At 49.4% G+C, this 14,767-nt stretch overlaps 1 protein-coding gene across 5 annotated transcripts in view; it reads left to right on the forward strand.

Moving 5' to 3' along the window:
- LOC112256576 (rho guanine nucleotide exchange factor TIAM2) overlaps positions 1 to 14,767 on the forward strand; it is a 106,555-nt gene that overhangs the window by 47,270 nt on the left and 44,518 nt on the right. For all 5 annotated transcript variants that reach the window (XM_042325445.1, XM_024429907.2, XM_042325446.1 and 2 more), the window contains 4 exons: positions 54 to 239; positions 491 to 637; positions 4,677 to 4,733; positions 14,315 to 14,482. In XM_042325445.1, the coding sequence (XP_042181379.1) occupies positions 54 to 239; positions 491 to 637; positions 4,677 to 4,733; positions 14,315 to 14,482 (558 nt within the window). The remainder of the gene's footprint in view (positions 1 to 53; positions 240 to 490; positions 638 to 4,676; positions 4,734 to 14,314; positions 14,483 to 14,767) is intronic.

Raw genomic sequence — 14,767 nt, forward strand, 5'->3', positions numbered from 1 at the left:
CCACCTCTCCAACTGTCCCTCATCACCACTCATCCTTCCCGCTCTCCCTACAGATCCAGCAGTGGGAGCAGAACCTGGAGAAGTTTAACATGGACCTGTTCAGGATGCGCTGTTACCTGGCCAGCCTGCAGGGGGGCGAGCTGCCCAACCCCAAGAGCCTGTTAGCTGCAGCCAGCCGGCCCTCCAAGACCGCCCTGGGACGCCTGGGAATCTTCTCTGTGTCCTCCTTCCACGCACTGGTGAGGCCCTTCATATGGCAAGGTTGAGGGGTAGGGCTGTTCTCCAAATGATATAGAAAGTACTCTAGTTGACCAGAGTTTGTCGTTTAGAAGTCTGGTCTGGTGCGTAAGGTTTTCTACAGTAGCTAAAGATGTTCAGTTAAGGTGTAAACTCTCAAATTGCTGTAGGAGACTGAAGTTGATGCAGGTTGATTGCTGTAAGTCCAGCTGCTGCGTTCGATCCTAGTGCTGACGGTGTGTTATGTCGTCAGATCTGTTCCAGGGATGAGGCCACACTGAGGCGGCGCTCCATGTCCCTGAGCCAGAGATCACGTAACAAGAGAGGCCTGTTCTCCTCCCTCAAAGGCCTCGACAACTTCACCAAGAAGGGCCGCGACAAGAGGCCGTCTACAGAACAGGTACAGTACCTGAACACACACTGAACACACACTGGCCCAGTCCATAACACTCCTGCGAGGAAATCAAATCATGACTTTCTCACAATTCTTGGAGAAAGTTCAAATGTGGCCCCGGGGGGCTTTTCCCCCCATCAATAAGATTTTGTTTATTAAACTCATATTTTTCTCTGAGTATTAAGTGCATAATCCACTCTTATGTAAACAGAGAGCATTTCAACCACAGGTACAGGGGGAGTAAATTCTCTCAGGTTAGTAATTACACTTCCACACAGGTTAATTATTTATTGATGTAGATTTCAATCCGCCCCCCTCTACCCTGAAGGTACTGCCCAGGAGAGTCAGTACAGTAGGTGGTCTATTTTAAGACCAGGAAAAGACCTGGTTCCCATGATCAAGCCTATTAGGAAAATCCATGTATTTTAGATAATGGTGTGGTTCCTAGACCGAAGTAGGTGAATATTTTGAGGACACCACTACGATCTTTCCCTTGGTGTAATTCTTCTGTGAGGGAGGCTTCACTTTGTCGATTCATAAATGTTTCTCCTGCCGTGTCGTAGCTGTCACTGGAGCTGACTGACTGGTGTATCTGTGATTGTAGGGAACATAAAGCACCCATCTAAACTGTAGACACTGCTAACTTCCTGCCCCTGATTCACCTTAGTCCTCTTCATAAAAGGCAATGTGTCTTTAATGCCAACAGCAGGGTCTTCCCTGCTCCTCCCAGTACGCTCCTCACCCCTCCCCCTCTGCGGGGGGCTACAGTATATGTGTGTGTGTGGTGTTATATGATGTTGTTTAAGGTGTGTTTGGAAGCTCTAGCAGGTTAGCTAATGAGACCCAGTTTGGTTTCACAGCGCAGAAGGCTGAGGTGGCACACGGCTAGTTGAAGCAGTGATGTAGCATGAATTATTAAAAGCCATATGTGGTAAACTGCAGCCTGCTGTACCGGGCCCTGCAGCGACAAACAGATGGTTTGTGTAAGTCCACTAAATATTAAAACAGCTCCACGCTTTTTCACAGGTTTCCCTCCTAAGCGTAGCTCTCCAGTTGGGATACTTTTCTGCTCCACTATGATGTTGATTCCCGTCAAAGGGGTTGTAGAAGGATGACCCCAGGTACATTTGCTGTCTTGTGTGGGCAGGGCTGGGGGTAGTGTGGGCAGGGCTGGGGGTACTACCCCCGCCCTGCCCACACTACCCCCGCCCTGCCCACACTACCCCCAGCCCTGCCCACACTACCCCCAGCCCTGCCCACACTACCCCCAGCCCAGCCCACACTACCCCCAGCCCAGCCCACACTACCCCCAGCCCAGCCCACACTACCCCCAGCCCAGCCCACACTACCCCCAGCCCTGCCCACACTACCCCCAGCCCCGCCCACACTACCCCCAGCCCCGCCCACACTACTCCCAGCCCTGCCCACACTACCCCCAGTCCACACTACCCCCAGCCCTGCCCACACTACCCCCAGCCCTGCCCACACTACCCCCAGCCCAGCCCACACTACCCCCAGCCCTGCCCACACTACCCCCAGCGCTGCCCACACTACCCCCAGCCCTGCCCACACTACCCCCAGCCCTGCCCACACTACCCCCAGCCCTGCCCACACTACCCCCAGCCCTGCCCACACTACCCCCGGCCCTGCCCACACTACCCCCGGCCCTGCCCACACTACCCCCGGCCCTGCCCACACTACCCCCGGCCCTGCCCACACTACCGCCGGCCCTGCCCACACTACCGCGAGCCCTGCCCATACTACCGCCAGCCCAGTGTGGACAGGGCTGGGGGTAGTGTGGCCTGGGGGTAGTGTGAGAATACGTTTCCCATCTTTCCTAGAGACTAGTTGAGCCTCTGTGTGACGCCATTGCTCATGACACGTGCTTATTACAGAGGGGTTTAGACAGCAGGCTGATCTTTAATGCCAAACTCGCTCACTCCTTTACTTTCTCTTTCTCATATCCTCTTTCCTTGGCTCTCTCCTCTCTCTTTCTCTACTTCTATACTATAAACATTAGTCACCTCCCACGTCACATTGAGTCATCTCCCTTGTCTAAGCCCAAATCCAATTTACTCTGGTTGGTCATTCCAAAATCAGAACCTCTCCCTCAGCACAGGACAGACCCTCTCCTCTCCTCTCTCTGCTAGACAAGACCGAGGAGGTTTAAGATTTCTAGAAGGAGTTGGCTTTACAACAGTCAACCTGTGGTTTTTACACCTACTGTAACAGGGCCTGCTCTGTGCTGCATTCAGTATGGGTTAGATAGACAGAGGTCAGTGGAGTACTGTATGTGTCACTACTACTGCTTTCTGTCTGGAGAGGCCATGTTCTTTTCTCATCCGAGTCTCATCTGTCGCGAGGCTGAGTGTTTAGGTTTAGCTGGGTTGAAGTACAGTAGAATAGTTATTGGTCATCCCTCTGAACCTGCAGACTCACCCTTCCTTAGAGGGCTAACTATAAAACTTTGACGACACATACTAGTCCCAGGAAAGATATTAAAGGCTTTTAAAATAGCCACACGTTTGTGAATCCTTGTATTAATCAAGTGTGCAACGTGATGTGCAACATGGTTTAGATGAGAAGTTCCTGTATAATTTGAATTGCTATCCTAATTTTGTTTGTCTATATACTGTGGTATTTACGGTATTCCAAGAGATGCACTCACATGTGGAGGCTTTGAATGTGGCTTTATCAAATTGTAGTTGATACATGTGCCGAATACAACACGCGGAGACTTTAACGTGAAATGGTTACTTAAGAGCCCTTCCCCAACCATGAGTTACAAAGTACGACGAAAGCAAAAGCGACACAATAAAAGAACAATAGCAAGGCTATATACAAGGACTACCGGCACCGAGTCAATGTCGAGGGGTACGAAGTAGCTGAGGTAATGTGTAAATGTAGGTAGGGGTAAAAATGACTAGGCAATCAGGATAGATAATGAACAGAGTATGGCGTGTGTGTTGGGTTGTCAGTGCAGTGTGTGGGTCGGGTCCAGTGAGTGTGCATAAGGGGGTAGAAGCTGTTCTGGAGCTTTTTGGTCACAGATCTTGCGATCCGGTACCGCTTGCCATGCAGTAGCAAAGAGAACGGTCCATGACTTGGGTGGAAGGAGTCTTTGACAATTTTTCAGGTCCTTCCTCTGACACCGCCTGGTATAGAGGTCCTGGGTGACAGGGACTGGGGCCGTTCTCAATACCCTCTGTGGCGCGTTGCAGTCGGATGCCAAGCAGTTGCAATACCACACATTGATGCAGCCAGTCAAGATGCTCTCAATGGTGTAGACGTATAACTTTTGAAGGATCTGAAGGCCCATGCCTTTTCAGCCTCCTGAGGGGGAAGAGGCGTAGCCCCCGTTTGAGGGTTCGCGTGGCAGATGTCTTGCCTACCCTCACCACCTGGGGGAGGCCCGTCAGGAAGTCCAGGATCCAGTTGCAGAGGGAGGTGTTTAATCACAAGGTCCTTAGCTTAGTGATGAGCTTTGAGGGCACTATGGTGTTGAACACTGCACTGTAGTCAATGAACAGCATTGTCACATAGGTGCTCCTTTTGTCTAGGTGGGAAAGGGCAGTGTGGAGTACAATAGAGATTGCGTCATCTGTGGATCTGTTGGGGTGGTATGTGTAAACAGAAAAGTTGCAAATCTGATGTTGACAAGGGATATTTTACTAATGTATAACCCCACCCCCCCCTCCAGAGCTAGAGTAAAGGGTCTGGAGAGGGAGAGGTGTCCCACACACCCCTCTCTGCCCTGGTGGGCGGTCTCTCCTTTCATCTCTTCTCCTGCCACACACAAGTCTTATTATCCTCGGTCCTGTTTCTGTATCTCCACACTGCTTATTACTGCCTTGTGCCTCTGCCCCTTCCTCCATGGGGATGATATCAAAGCCCCGGGCCCTCACTGCTCACTTTTTAATTAGCTACATAATAACAGTGTGTGTGTCTGTGTAATACGTCTGCTGCTATGGGCCACTGCTGTTTTAATAGATGACTAAGGGGATTTTTTACGAGTCAAGTCAATGTGTGTTTCTTTTCGTTGCAGATCTTTGAAAGTGATGAAGGCGGACAGGCCTTCTGCCTCCCACACACTAGTTCTGAGGTGAGTCTGTTACCATTTTTTTATATGACCGTTTCATAAAATCGTATGACCCTTTGAAGAAATATGGATATCAAAATGTTAAAATACACAAAAAAAAATGTTTTTGATGCCTGCTTCGGATTAGATATCAAACAAGTGTCAAACAATCTTATGGTTCATTGACTGATCGTCTACCGTCCAGATTTTCTAAGTGAGTGCATATGGCTGAAACATGGAACAGGAGAATCATGCGTCTCAGCAAGCTTCATGGTTACGAATTACGATGACAAGCCGGCGATAACATCTCCCAGGTGTTATCACAGGTCAGGGGTTAGGGGTCATGCCTGCATGTCGTGTCTCACGTAGGGCGTGATCAGGATGAAAGCTGAGATTCCTCTATTGCCATCTGCAGTGGTCTAACTCGACTGCCATTTCTGGACATCAAAAGGAGAAAAACCTGCACCCCAGTGGTTCTAAGGGGGAACATAAACCACAAGAAGAGATACTATACAAAGACAAGATCATAGAGCTCTAAAGTGAGTTATTTAACCTACCGGAACCAATTGGTCATCTTCAGCGTCTTACCCACGAGTAACCTTTAGACACCGTGTCTGATAGAAGCCCACGCTGACATTCTACCCCTCACTGTCTAAAGGTGTGCTGGAGTTGGGCTGGCGCCTAGCCGGAGATGGGCTGGTGCCTAGCCGAACCAAACGAGTGTGCTCGCATACTCCCTTCACCGTCCTGTTGTGTTCCTTTCATGTTAATTCATTCTGTGTTCCCGGTCCAAAATGACCGCCCCATTATAGCTGATTATGAATCCATAATAATACATATATTATCACCTAATGTGTTAGATCTTTTTATCAACTTAAGTTGATAAGTTTTGAACTTCTATTTGCTATTTATGGCCTGTAGGCCTCATTGACCTGAGCTCATACAACTCGTTTTTGAGTAAAAAATAAATAAATCATAATGTATGGATTATTTAGACAATAACATATTGCGCTATTTATCACTGACTACTGTGTTTCAAATTTTAACAAGGACTCTCTCCTCCTCACCAGTATCATGTTCAAAGATATGATCAAGAGCCTCACATACAGAATATATCGCTTGGTCATTGTGCTGCCACAGAATGAATTGTGAGCAAGGCCTCTAAAAAGCTTTATGTACCAGAGCTGCGAGAAAAGTTCTATATATTATTGAAACAATGCAGCGATTGTTTGTGAGAATGCCAACAGGCGTGGTTCCCGTGAGGGAAAGATTCTATTGGGGAAAGGTTCCCGTGGGGGTTGCCATGCAAGCCAAGAAGGGGAGTGAGGTGTGTGTGAGGGGTGTGTGTGTTTGTGCTCAAACACACATGCATGTGGGGGTCTGGGAGAGGAAGTGTTTCCATCTGATGAATGGGCATGTGCCTGAACTCAATTATATACACTAATTGTAGTCTCACCCATTCATTTCTAATGACCGGTCATATTTAACCGGGAACACCACTGGTGTACAAAAGTTAAATAAAACACCCAAAATGTAATGAAAATCATCCAAATGTATTATGTGTGTTCAGATGCCCTGTGTGGACAAAGTCATGGATCCTTATGACAGTCTGATTAAATGACCTACATTTTTCAGAGAGAACTTGTAAATCGGTCCTATTCGACTAGAACACAGCAGGAGGGTTAAAAGACCCTCGCTTGAAAAACAAGAAAAAAGCAGCCAATAATAATGTTTGCCAATTTTTTGAGATGTCGTAACTAGTATACACTTCCTCAAAATACTCAGAATTAATCTAAGATAACTCAAGAAATCTGTCATTCATTTTGCCGAAGAGATCTTAGTCGCGCAATAGAAAAATGTAAAAAAAAGGAATCGTCTCTCGTTGAATGCCAACGAAGACCTTATTGAAGAATCCCCCCCCCGAACTGTTTGGGATAGGAATGCGGACGCCTTAGCAGCTGGGGTTAAACCTCCAGACTTGTTCTGGTGGTGTATTTATGGGCTCCTCTTTACAACGTGAAGGTGATAATTCGAAAGTATTGCGAGACAGTGCTGAGAAGCTCTCTCAGTGTGGAAGTGGGGAGTGAATACCACAAATTCTCACTATCTGAGCGCTAACATAATGTAGATGCAACTGTAAACCCCCTTTGGTAACACAACTGTTGTCAGGCAGTTCCAAATGCTGTCTAGAATTCTCTCACACAGATAGCACTGTACCTCTGTTGTCTGTGGCTCTTCTGCACCCCTGTTCATCCATACAAAACAACTTGTCCTGAATGTGTTGGGATCTATGGGACAGATAGTTTGACATGCAAACGGGTGGTCTGGTCACAATGAACACACAGCGAGAGCAGTATATCTGTGCGGCAGCCTCACATCACCCCTCTGGACACAAAGCTCTGCATTGAGATGGAGTCAGAGAGTAGCGGACCAGGGTGAATGTGGCCAATGTTAAAACCATATAGCCACCTCTAACACCAAATGCTCCACCCAGCCACAGAGTAGGATGTGGCTGAAGAAGGGACAAAGGTGGCCTTTCTTCAGGACAAGCTTTCAATGTTGTTGGGAAAGTGTCACAATCTTTTACCCGTTTCCCCCCTCCACCCGGGAGTTGGATGAGGACACGTCTTTCCCAGAGGCCATTTTTAATTTATGAAGAGATTTATGATCTAATGGCTCAGAGAAGAGACGAGCCAGCTTCATTGATTGTAGCCCCATTTGCGTTTCAACCTGTCTCTCTGTTCTCGATCCAGTCAACACGCTGTCTCCTGTTTGATGGCTTTGACTTGTTCTCTACCGTTTTGGGGTCTTTCTGGATCTTAATTTCAGCAATGGTTCTATTAATCAATCATCTCCAACTTCCATAACCCACTGAAGGATTGGGGGGGCTATGTTCTTTTATGAGATGGGCTTCTCCACAGCTGTCTCAACAGGCTGGTGATCTGTTGACATTGTTTAAACAGGCTAGGAAGGAATGCTGCAAATCGGGGGAGCTTCAGCTTGTTGATGAGGGATATGAGGGCTCTGACGGTGGCTGCCAGCGAACCCTCATCACCTGTATCCCTTGGGAATGAATGGCATCATGGTGCTCCTGTACAAATCTTTGGCTCTCAAGAGACTGTGACAGACCATGTCAGTCCTGTGAGATCCCCCTGACCCCCATTCCCCCACCATGCCCCTGTTCCACCTGTCACCGCCTCTATTCAACCAGCAGCTCTCTGACCTGTTGTACTGTAGTTGACCTCTCACCCCCTTCCTCTGCCGCTGTGCTGTTGCCACCCCATCCCTCCTTTTCTACCACGCTTTGTTACCCATGAGCACCGCCACCTTACTGCATGTGAGGTCAGAGGTAAGGAAGTGCCGGTGATGTTAGCTTCTCCCTGCTTTCAAAAAAGCTTTTCGGCGAAGCAGAACATAACATTATGTTAGGTCAGCAACTAGTCACAGAAAGCATACAGCGATTTGAGGAGTCACAAAAAGCAAAGAGAGAAGTCACAAAAAGCAGAAATATTGATAAAATGAATCACTAACCTTTGATATTCTTCATCAGATGACACTCCTGGGACAACATGTTACACAATACATGTATGTTTTGTTCGATCAAGTTCATATTTATATCCAAAAACCCCAGTTTACATTTGGCTTTGCCTCCAAAACATCCCGTGAATTTGCACAGAGACACGTCAAATCACAGAAATACTCATAATAAACATTAATAAAATAAGTGTTATTCACAGATTTAAAGATATATTTCTCCTTAATGCAACCGCTGTGTCAGATTTCAAAAAAGCTTTACGGAAAAAGCAAACCATGCAATAATCTGAGTACAGTCCCAGACGACATACACCACCCAATAATATATCCGCCATGTTGGAGTCAACATAAGTCAGAAATAGCATTATAAATATTCACTTACCTTTGATGATCTTCATCAGAAGGCACTCCCAGGAATCCCCGTTCCACAATAAATGTTTGATTTGTTCCATAAAGTTCATAATTTATGTCCAAATTTCTCCCTTTGTTAGTGCGTTTAGTAAACAAATCAAAACTCACGAGGTGCGGGCAAGTCCAGTGTAAATGTCGGACGAAAATGTTTAAAAGTTATATTACTGGTCGTAGAAACAAATCAAACGATGTATATAATCAATCTTTAGGATGTTTTTATCATAAATGTTCAATAATGTCCCAACCGGAGAATTCATTTGTCTGTAGAAAAGCAATGGAACTTTTTCATGGCCTTGCGTTACAAGACTGAGGCTGCTGACAGACCTCTGACTCTGACATTCAGCCCCCCTTCACAGTAGAAGCCTGAAACAACGTTCTAAAGACTGTTGAAATCTAGTGGAAGCCTTAGGAAGTGCAAGATGACCCATATCCCACTGTATATTCAATAGGGGCTGAGTTGAAAACCTACAAACCTCAGATTTCCCACTTCCTGGTTGGATTTATTCTCAGGTGTTTGCCTGGCATATGAGTTCTGTTATACTCACAGACATCATTCAAACAGTTTTAGAAACTTCAGAGTGTTTTCTACCCAATACTACTAATAATATGCATATATTAGCATCTGGGACTGAGTAGGAGGCAGTTTACTCTGGGCACGCTTTTCATCCAAACACGAAAATGCTGCCCCCTATCCATAAGAAGTGAATACATTTCCTCTCGTTTAAAAAAAATGGTACATTTCGATGTTACACGAAGATTTGCCCGAGCTGTAGTATTTGTATGTTCGCCTGTTGCTAGAAGGTACTGTTCAGAGTTGAAAGTGTTTTGGAGTGGTGGTTAGTGCTGACATGAAGTGTCCATTACTCTTGATTCCATTTTAGAAGGTACCAGATGGTTGTTGGCTGCTAGAAATGATTTCCCCTCTTAAGTTAGGAAATACTGAAGTTTGGGTTTGCAAACAAACACACACACATTGAGGGCTGATGCATGCTGAGGCTTGGCTTGGCCTGTGGAAAGTTGACCAGGCCATTACAACCCTGCCTGGGGCCATGAATGAGTGCACAGTCACTCGGCAGCTACTGGGCTTGAGGTGAAGAGGCAGACTGGTCACCAAGCGCCAACTGAACGTTTAGTTTCCAGTCACACCGTGTTAGATGGACAGACAGACAGGGTGGATGTTATGCAACCTTTGCCATGACAACCCGTTTTTCTCTCTGAATGTATAAACATGGCCTCATTAACCCACAGGAGAGGACAGAAAGTTGTAGAAGAACCAGCTCTCTGTTGCTTGTCTACCCAAAGGTTTGAGCAACACATTGGCCAAAACATTGGTAGGCTTTATGCTGGCAGTGTTCTGTCAGGTTATTCTTTCCAAATGGACATGTTGTTGGAAAATTCAGTGACTGTTTTCTTGTACATGTTTTTTTTCTAGCCACCTTGGTCAGAAAGCCACTTTGTATGTGTGTGTGTGTGTGTGTGTGTGTGTGTGTGTGTGTGTGTGTGTGTGTGTGTGTGTGTGTGTGAAATCCCCACAAGTCCCCACAAGGATAGTTAAAAAAGGAAACTTGTCTCTTGTTGGGACCTGGGGATAAAGGCTATTTTAGGGTTAGGTTAGGGAAACTAGGATTTTGAATGGAACTCAATGTTAGGTCCCCACAAGGATAGTAAAACGTATGGTGTGAGTGTGACGCATATGTTTATGCCCGACAAACATAGACCGAGTCAAAGAGACCTTAAGCTCCCAGTCAGGTCTCTGGGGGAGAATGTCTCCCAAGGTTTTCCTCTGTGACACACCAGCAGACAGACAGACCGCATCCAGGAGCCACACACACCACTCTGTTGGCTCTCCAAGTGGCAGACCTCCACCTCTCTCCTCCAGACCTTACCATAGCAACTGGAAATGTCTATCTCGTTGTGACTTTTGAAACATGTTTGAGTGGTTCTTCGCGATGTGGAGCCTGTATAGCAGCTGTGGTCTGTGGTGTTACTGTGGCGTCGCCCACAATCTCTTTCCCTTCAGAGACATGGAGTCGCAACCAAAAGCCAAATACTGCAGCTTCTGAGGCCCAGTGGCAGGACACAACCCAGCATTAATGCTAACCCCAACCTCATTGTTAATGTGGATAGGGAATAATTGGCCTAAGGGCCTCAGATGGTCTCCTGGAAAGAGCCTGTAAAGGCAGCCATTAATCCGTCACTAAACATGAAATCATCTGGATGGCACTTAGAACTAAATGGGGCTATTATTATCATGATGATGCTAAGTCTTTTTGTAGATCTGTGCAGATGTCGCCCGTCTAGACACGTTCCTCGCAAACTCTGCCAATAGCCCCCTGTAATCAATCCTCTTGTGTACACCATCATTATGATGGTTATTATATGAAACGACTCCACCCTGCGATGTCTAAATGGCTAATTGCATGACATCTCTGCACTGAACTTTGAGCCACTGCCAGTTTCTGCATCGGTTTAATGGAAACCTATTGATCTGTCCGCTGACTGTTTATCTCTCTCGCCATCTTGCCCTCTCTCTCTCTCTCGCCCTCTCTCTCTCTCCATCTCGCCCTATCTCTCTCGCCATCTTGCCCTCCCTCTCTCGCCATCTGGCCCTCACTCTCTCTATCTCGCCCTCTCTCTCTCGCCATCTCGCCCTCTCTCTCTCTCGCCCTCTCTCTCTCTCTCTCTCTCTCGCCGCCTCTCTCTCTCTCGCCATCTTGCCCTCTCTCTCTCTCGCCCTCTCTCTCTCTCGCCCTCTCTCTCTCTCGCCCTCTCTCTCTCTCGCCCTCTCTCTCTCTCGCCTCTCTCTCTCTCGCCCTCTCTCTCTCGCCCTCTCTCTCTCGCCCTCTCTCTCTCGCCCTCTCTCTCTCGCCCTCTCTCTCTCGCCATCTCGCCCTCTCTCTCTCTCGCCATCTCGCCCTCTCTCTCTCTCGCCATCTCTCTCTCGCCATCTCGCCCTCTCTCTCTCGCCATCTCGCCCTCTCTCTCTCTCGCCATCTCGCCCTCTCTCTCGCCCTCTCTCTCTCTCGCCATCTCGCCCCTCTCTCTCTCTCGCCATCTCGCCCTCTCTCTCTCTCGCCATCTTGCCCTCTCTCTCTCGCCATCTTGCCCTCTCTCTCTCGCCATTTTGCCCTCTCTCTCTCGCCCTCTCTCTCGCCCTCTTTCTCTCACCATCTCGCCCTCTCTCTCGCCTTCTTGCCCTCTCGCCATCTTGCCCTCTCTCTCGCCCTCTCGCCCTCTCTCTCTCCCGCCATCTCGCCCTCTCTCTCTCCTGCCATCTCGCCCTCTCTCTCTCCCGCCATCTCGTCCTCTCTCTCTCCCGCCATCTCGTCCTCTCTCTCTCCCGCCATCTCGCCCTCTCTCTCCCGCCATCTCACCCTCTCTCTCCCGCCATCTTGCCCTCTCTCTTGCCTTCTCTCTCGCCGTCTCGCCCTCTTTCTATCTCACCATCTCACCCTCTCTCTCTCGTCATCTCGCCCTCTCTCTCGCCTTCTTGCCCTCTCTCTCTCGCCATCTCGCCCTCTCTCTCGCCTTCTTGCCCTCTCTCTCTTGCCCTCTCTCTCTCGCCATCTCGCCCTCTCTCTCTCGCCATCTCGCCCTCTCTCTCTCGCCATCTCGCCCTCTCTCTCTCGCCATCTCACCCTCTCTCTCTCGCCATCTCACCCCTCTCTCTCTTGCCATCTCACCCTCTCTCTCTTGCCATCTCACCCTCTCTCTCTTGCCATCTCACCTCTCTCTCTTGCCATGTCACCCTCTCTCTCGCCCTCTCTCTCGCCATCTCGCCCGCTCTCTCTCTCGCCTCTCTCTCTCTCTCAACCTCTCTCTCTCTCTCTCTCTCGCCATCTCGCCCTCTCTCTCTCTCGCCCTCTCTCTCTCTCGCCCTCTCTCTCTCTCACCCTCTCTCTCGCCCTCTCTCTCTCTCACCCTCTCTCTCGCCCTCTCTCTCTCTCGCCATCTCGCCCTCTCTCTCTCTCTTGCCATCTCTCTCTCTCGCCCTCTCTCTCTCTCGCCATCTCGCCCTCTCTCTCTCTCTTGCCATCTCTCTCTCTCGCCATCTCTCTATCTCTTGCCCTCTCTCTCTCGCCATCTCGCCCTCTCTCTCTCGCCATCTCACCCTCTCTCTCGCCCTCTCTCTCTCTCGCCATCTCGCCCTCTCTCTCTCACTTGCCATCTCTCTCTCGCCATCTCTATCTCTTGCCCTCTCTCTCTCGCCATCTCGCCCTCTCTCTCTCTCGCCATCTCACCCTCTCTCTCGCCATCTCACCCTCTCTCTCTTGCCATCTCACCCTCTCTCTCTTGCCATCTCACCCTCTCTCTTGCCATCTCACCCTCTCTCTCTTGCCATCTCACCCTCTCTCTCGCCCGCTCTCTCTCTCGCCCTCTCTCTCTCTCTCTCTCCCTTTCTCTCTCACCCCCTCTCTCTCTCTCTCTCTCTCTCTCTCGCCATCTCGCCCTCTCTCTCTCTTGCCATCTCTCTCTCTCGCCCTCTCTCTCTCGCCATCTTGCCCTCGATCTCCCGCCATCTCGCCCTCTGTCTCTCCCGCCATCTTGTCCTCTCTCTCGCCATCTCGCCCTCTTTCTCTCTCGCCATCTCGCCCTCTTTCTCTCTCGCCATCTCTCTCTCTCCTGCCATTTTGCCCTCTCTCTCTCCTGCCATCTCGCCCTCTCACGCTCCCGCCATCTTGTCCTCTCTCTCGCCATCTCGCCCTCTTTCTCTCTCGCCCTCTCTCTCACCCTCTCTCCCTCTCTCTCTCCCTCTCTCCCTCTCTCTCGCCATCTCGCCCTCTCCCTCTCTCTCGCCATCTCTCCCTCTCTCTCGCCATCTCTCCCTCTCTCTCGCCATCTTGCCCTCTCTCTCGCCATCTTGCCCTCTCTCTCTCACTTGCCATCTCTCTCTCTCGCCATCTCTATCTCTTGCCCTCTCTCTCTCGCCATCTCGCCCTCTCTCTCTCGCCATCTCACCCTCTCTCTCGCCATCTCACCCTCTCTCTCTTGCCATCTCACCCTCTCTCTCTTGCCATCTCACCCTCTCTCTCTTGCCATCTCACCCTCTCTCTCGCCCGCTCTCTCTCTCGCCCTCTCTCTCTCTCTCTCGCCCTTTCTCTCTCACCCCCTCTCTCTCTCTCTCTCTCTCTCTCGCCATCTCGCCCTCTCTCTCTCTTGCCATCTCTCTCTCTCGCCCTCTCTCTCTCGCCATCTTGCCCTCGATCTCCCGCCATCTCGCCCTCTGTCTCTCCCGCCATCTTGTCCTCTCTCTCGCCATCTCGCCCTCTTTCTCTCTCACCATCTCGCCCTCTTTCTCTCTCGCCATCTCTCTCTCTCTGCCATTTTGCCCTCTCTCTCCTGCCATCTCGCCCTCTCTCGCTCCCGCCATCTTGTCCTCTCTCTCGCCATCTCGCCCTCTTTCTCTCTCGCCCTCTCTCTCACCCTCTCTCCCTCTCTCTCTCCCTCCTCCCTCTCTCTCGCCATCTCGCCCTCTCCCTCTCTCTCGCCATCTCTCCCTCTCTCTCGCCATCTCTCCCTCTCTCTCGCCATCTTGCCCTCTCTCTCGCCATCTTGCCCTCTCTCTCGCCATCTCGCCCTCTCTCTCGCCCTCTCTCTCGCCATCTCGCCCTCTCTCTCTCTCTCTTGCCCTCTCTCTCCCGCCATCTCTCTACTTTCAGAGACTGGACAGCTTGGCCAACCACTACTCTCTGGCTCCCCCCGAGGGTGGCCTTTGGGAGAGCAGTGGAGAAACACTGACCTGTGTGTACATGCCCGACAGCCACGCCATCCAAGTGCCTATGAGACGAGACCATACAGTGGCTGATGTCGTCTCCCTAGCCTGCAAGGTGAGAGTCACAGAGAAGGGATTTTGTTATGATGTTCACGTTCCCAAAACGAAGCCCTGTGAGTGTTAATATTATGGCAGATATATCTTTGATTTGAATAGAGGCACTTAAGAGAGAAGCTTTTACTTTAGGTTATGCCTTGCTTTTATTGACCTTGATTTTATTTATTTTTTAAACGACACTCTGTCAATGTAATCATGTTAAAAGCTCCAATCTGTGAGTAATTTGACCAACCCACGCTCTACTGCCATTTGTGACACACTCATGTATTTATTTATTCTTATG

This window comes from Oncorhynchus tshawytscha, linkage group LG08 (genome assembly GCF_018296145.1).
Source record: "Oncorhynchus tshawytscha isolate Ot180627B linkage group LG08, Otsh_v2.0, whole genome shotgun sequence".
Classification (NCBI taxonomy): Eukaryota; Metazoa; Chordata; class Actinopteri; order Salmoniformes; family Salmonidae; genus Oncorhynchus; species Oncorhynchus tshawytscha.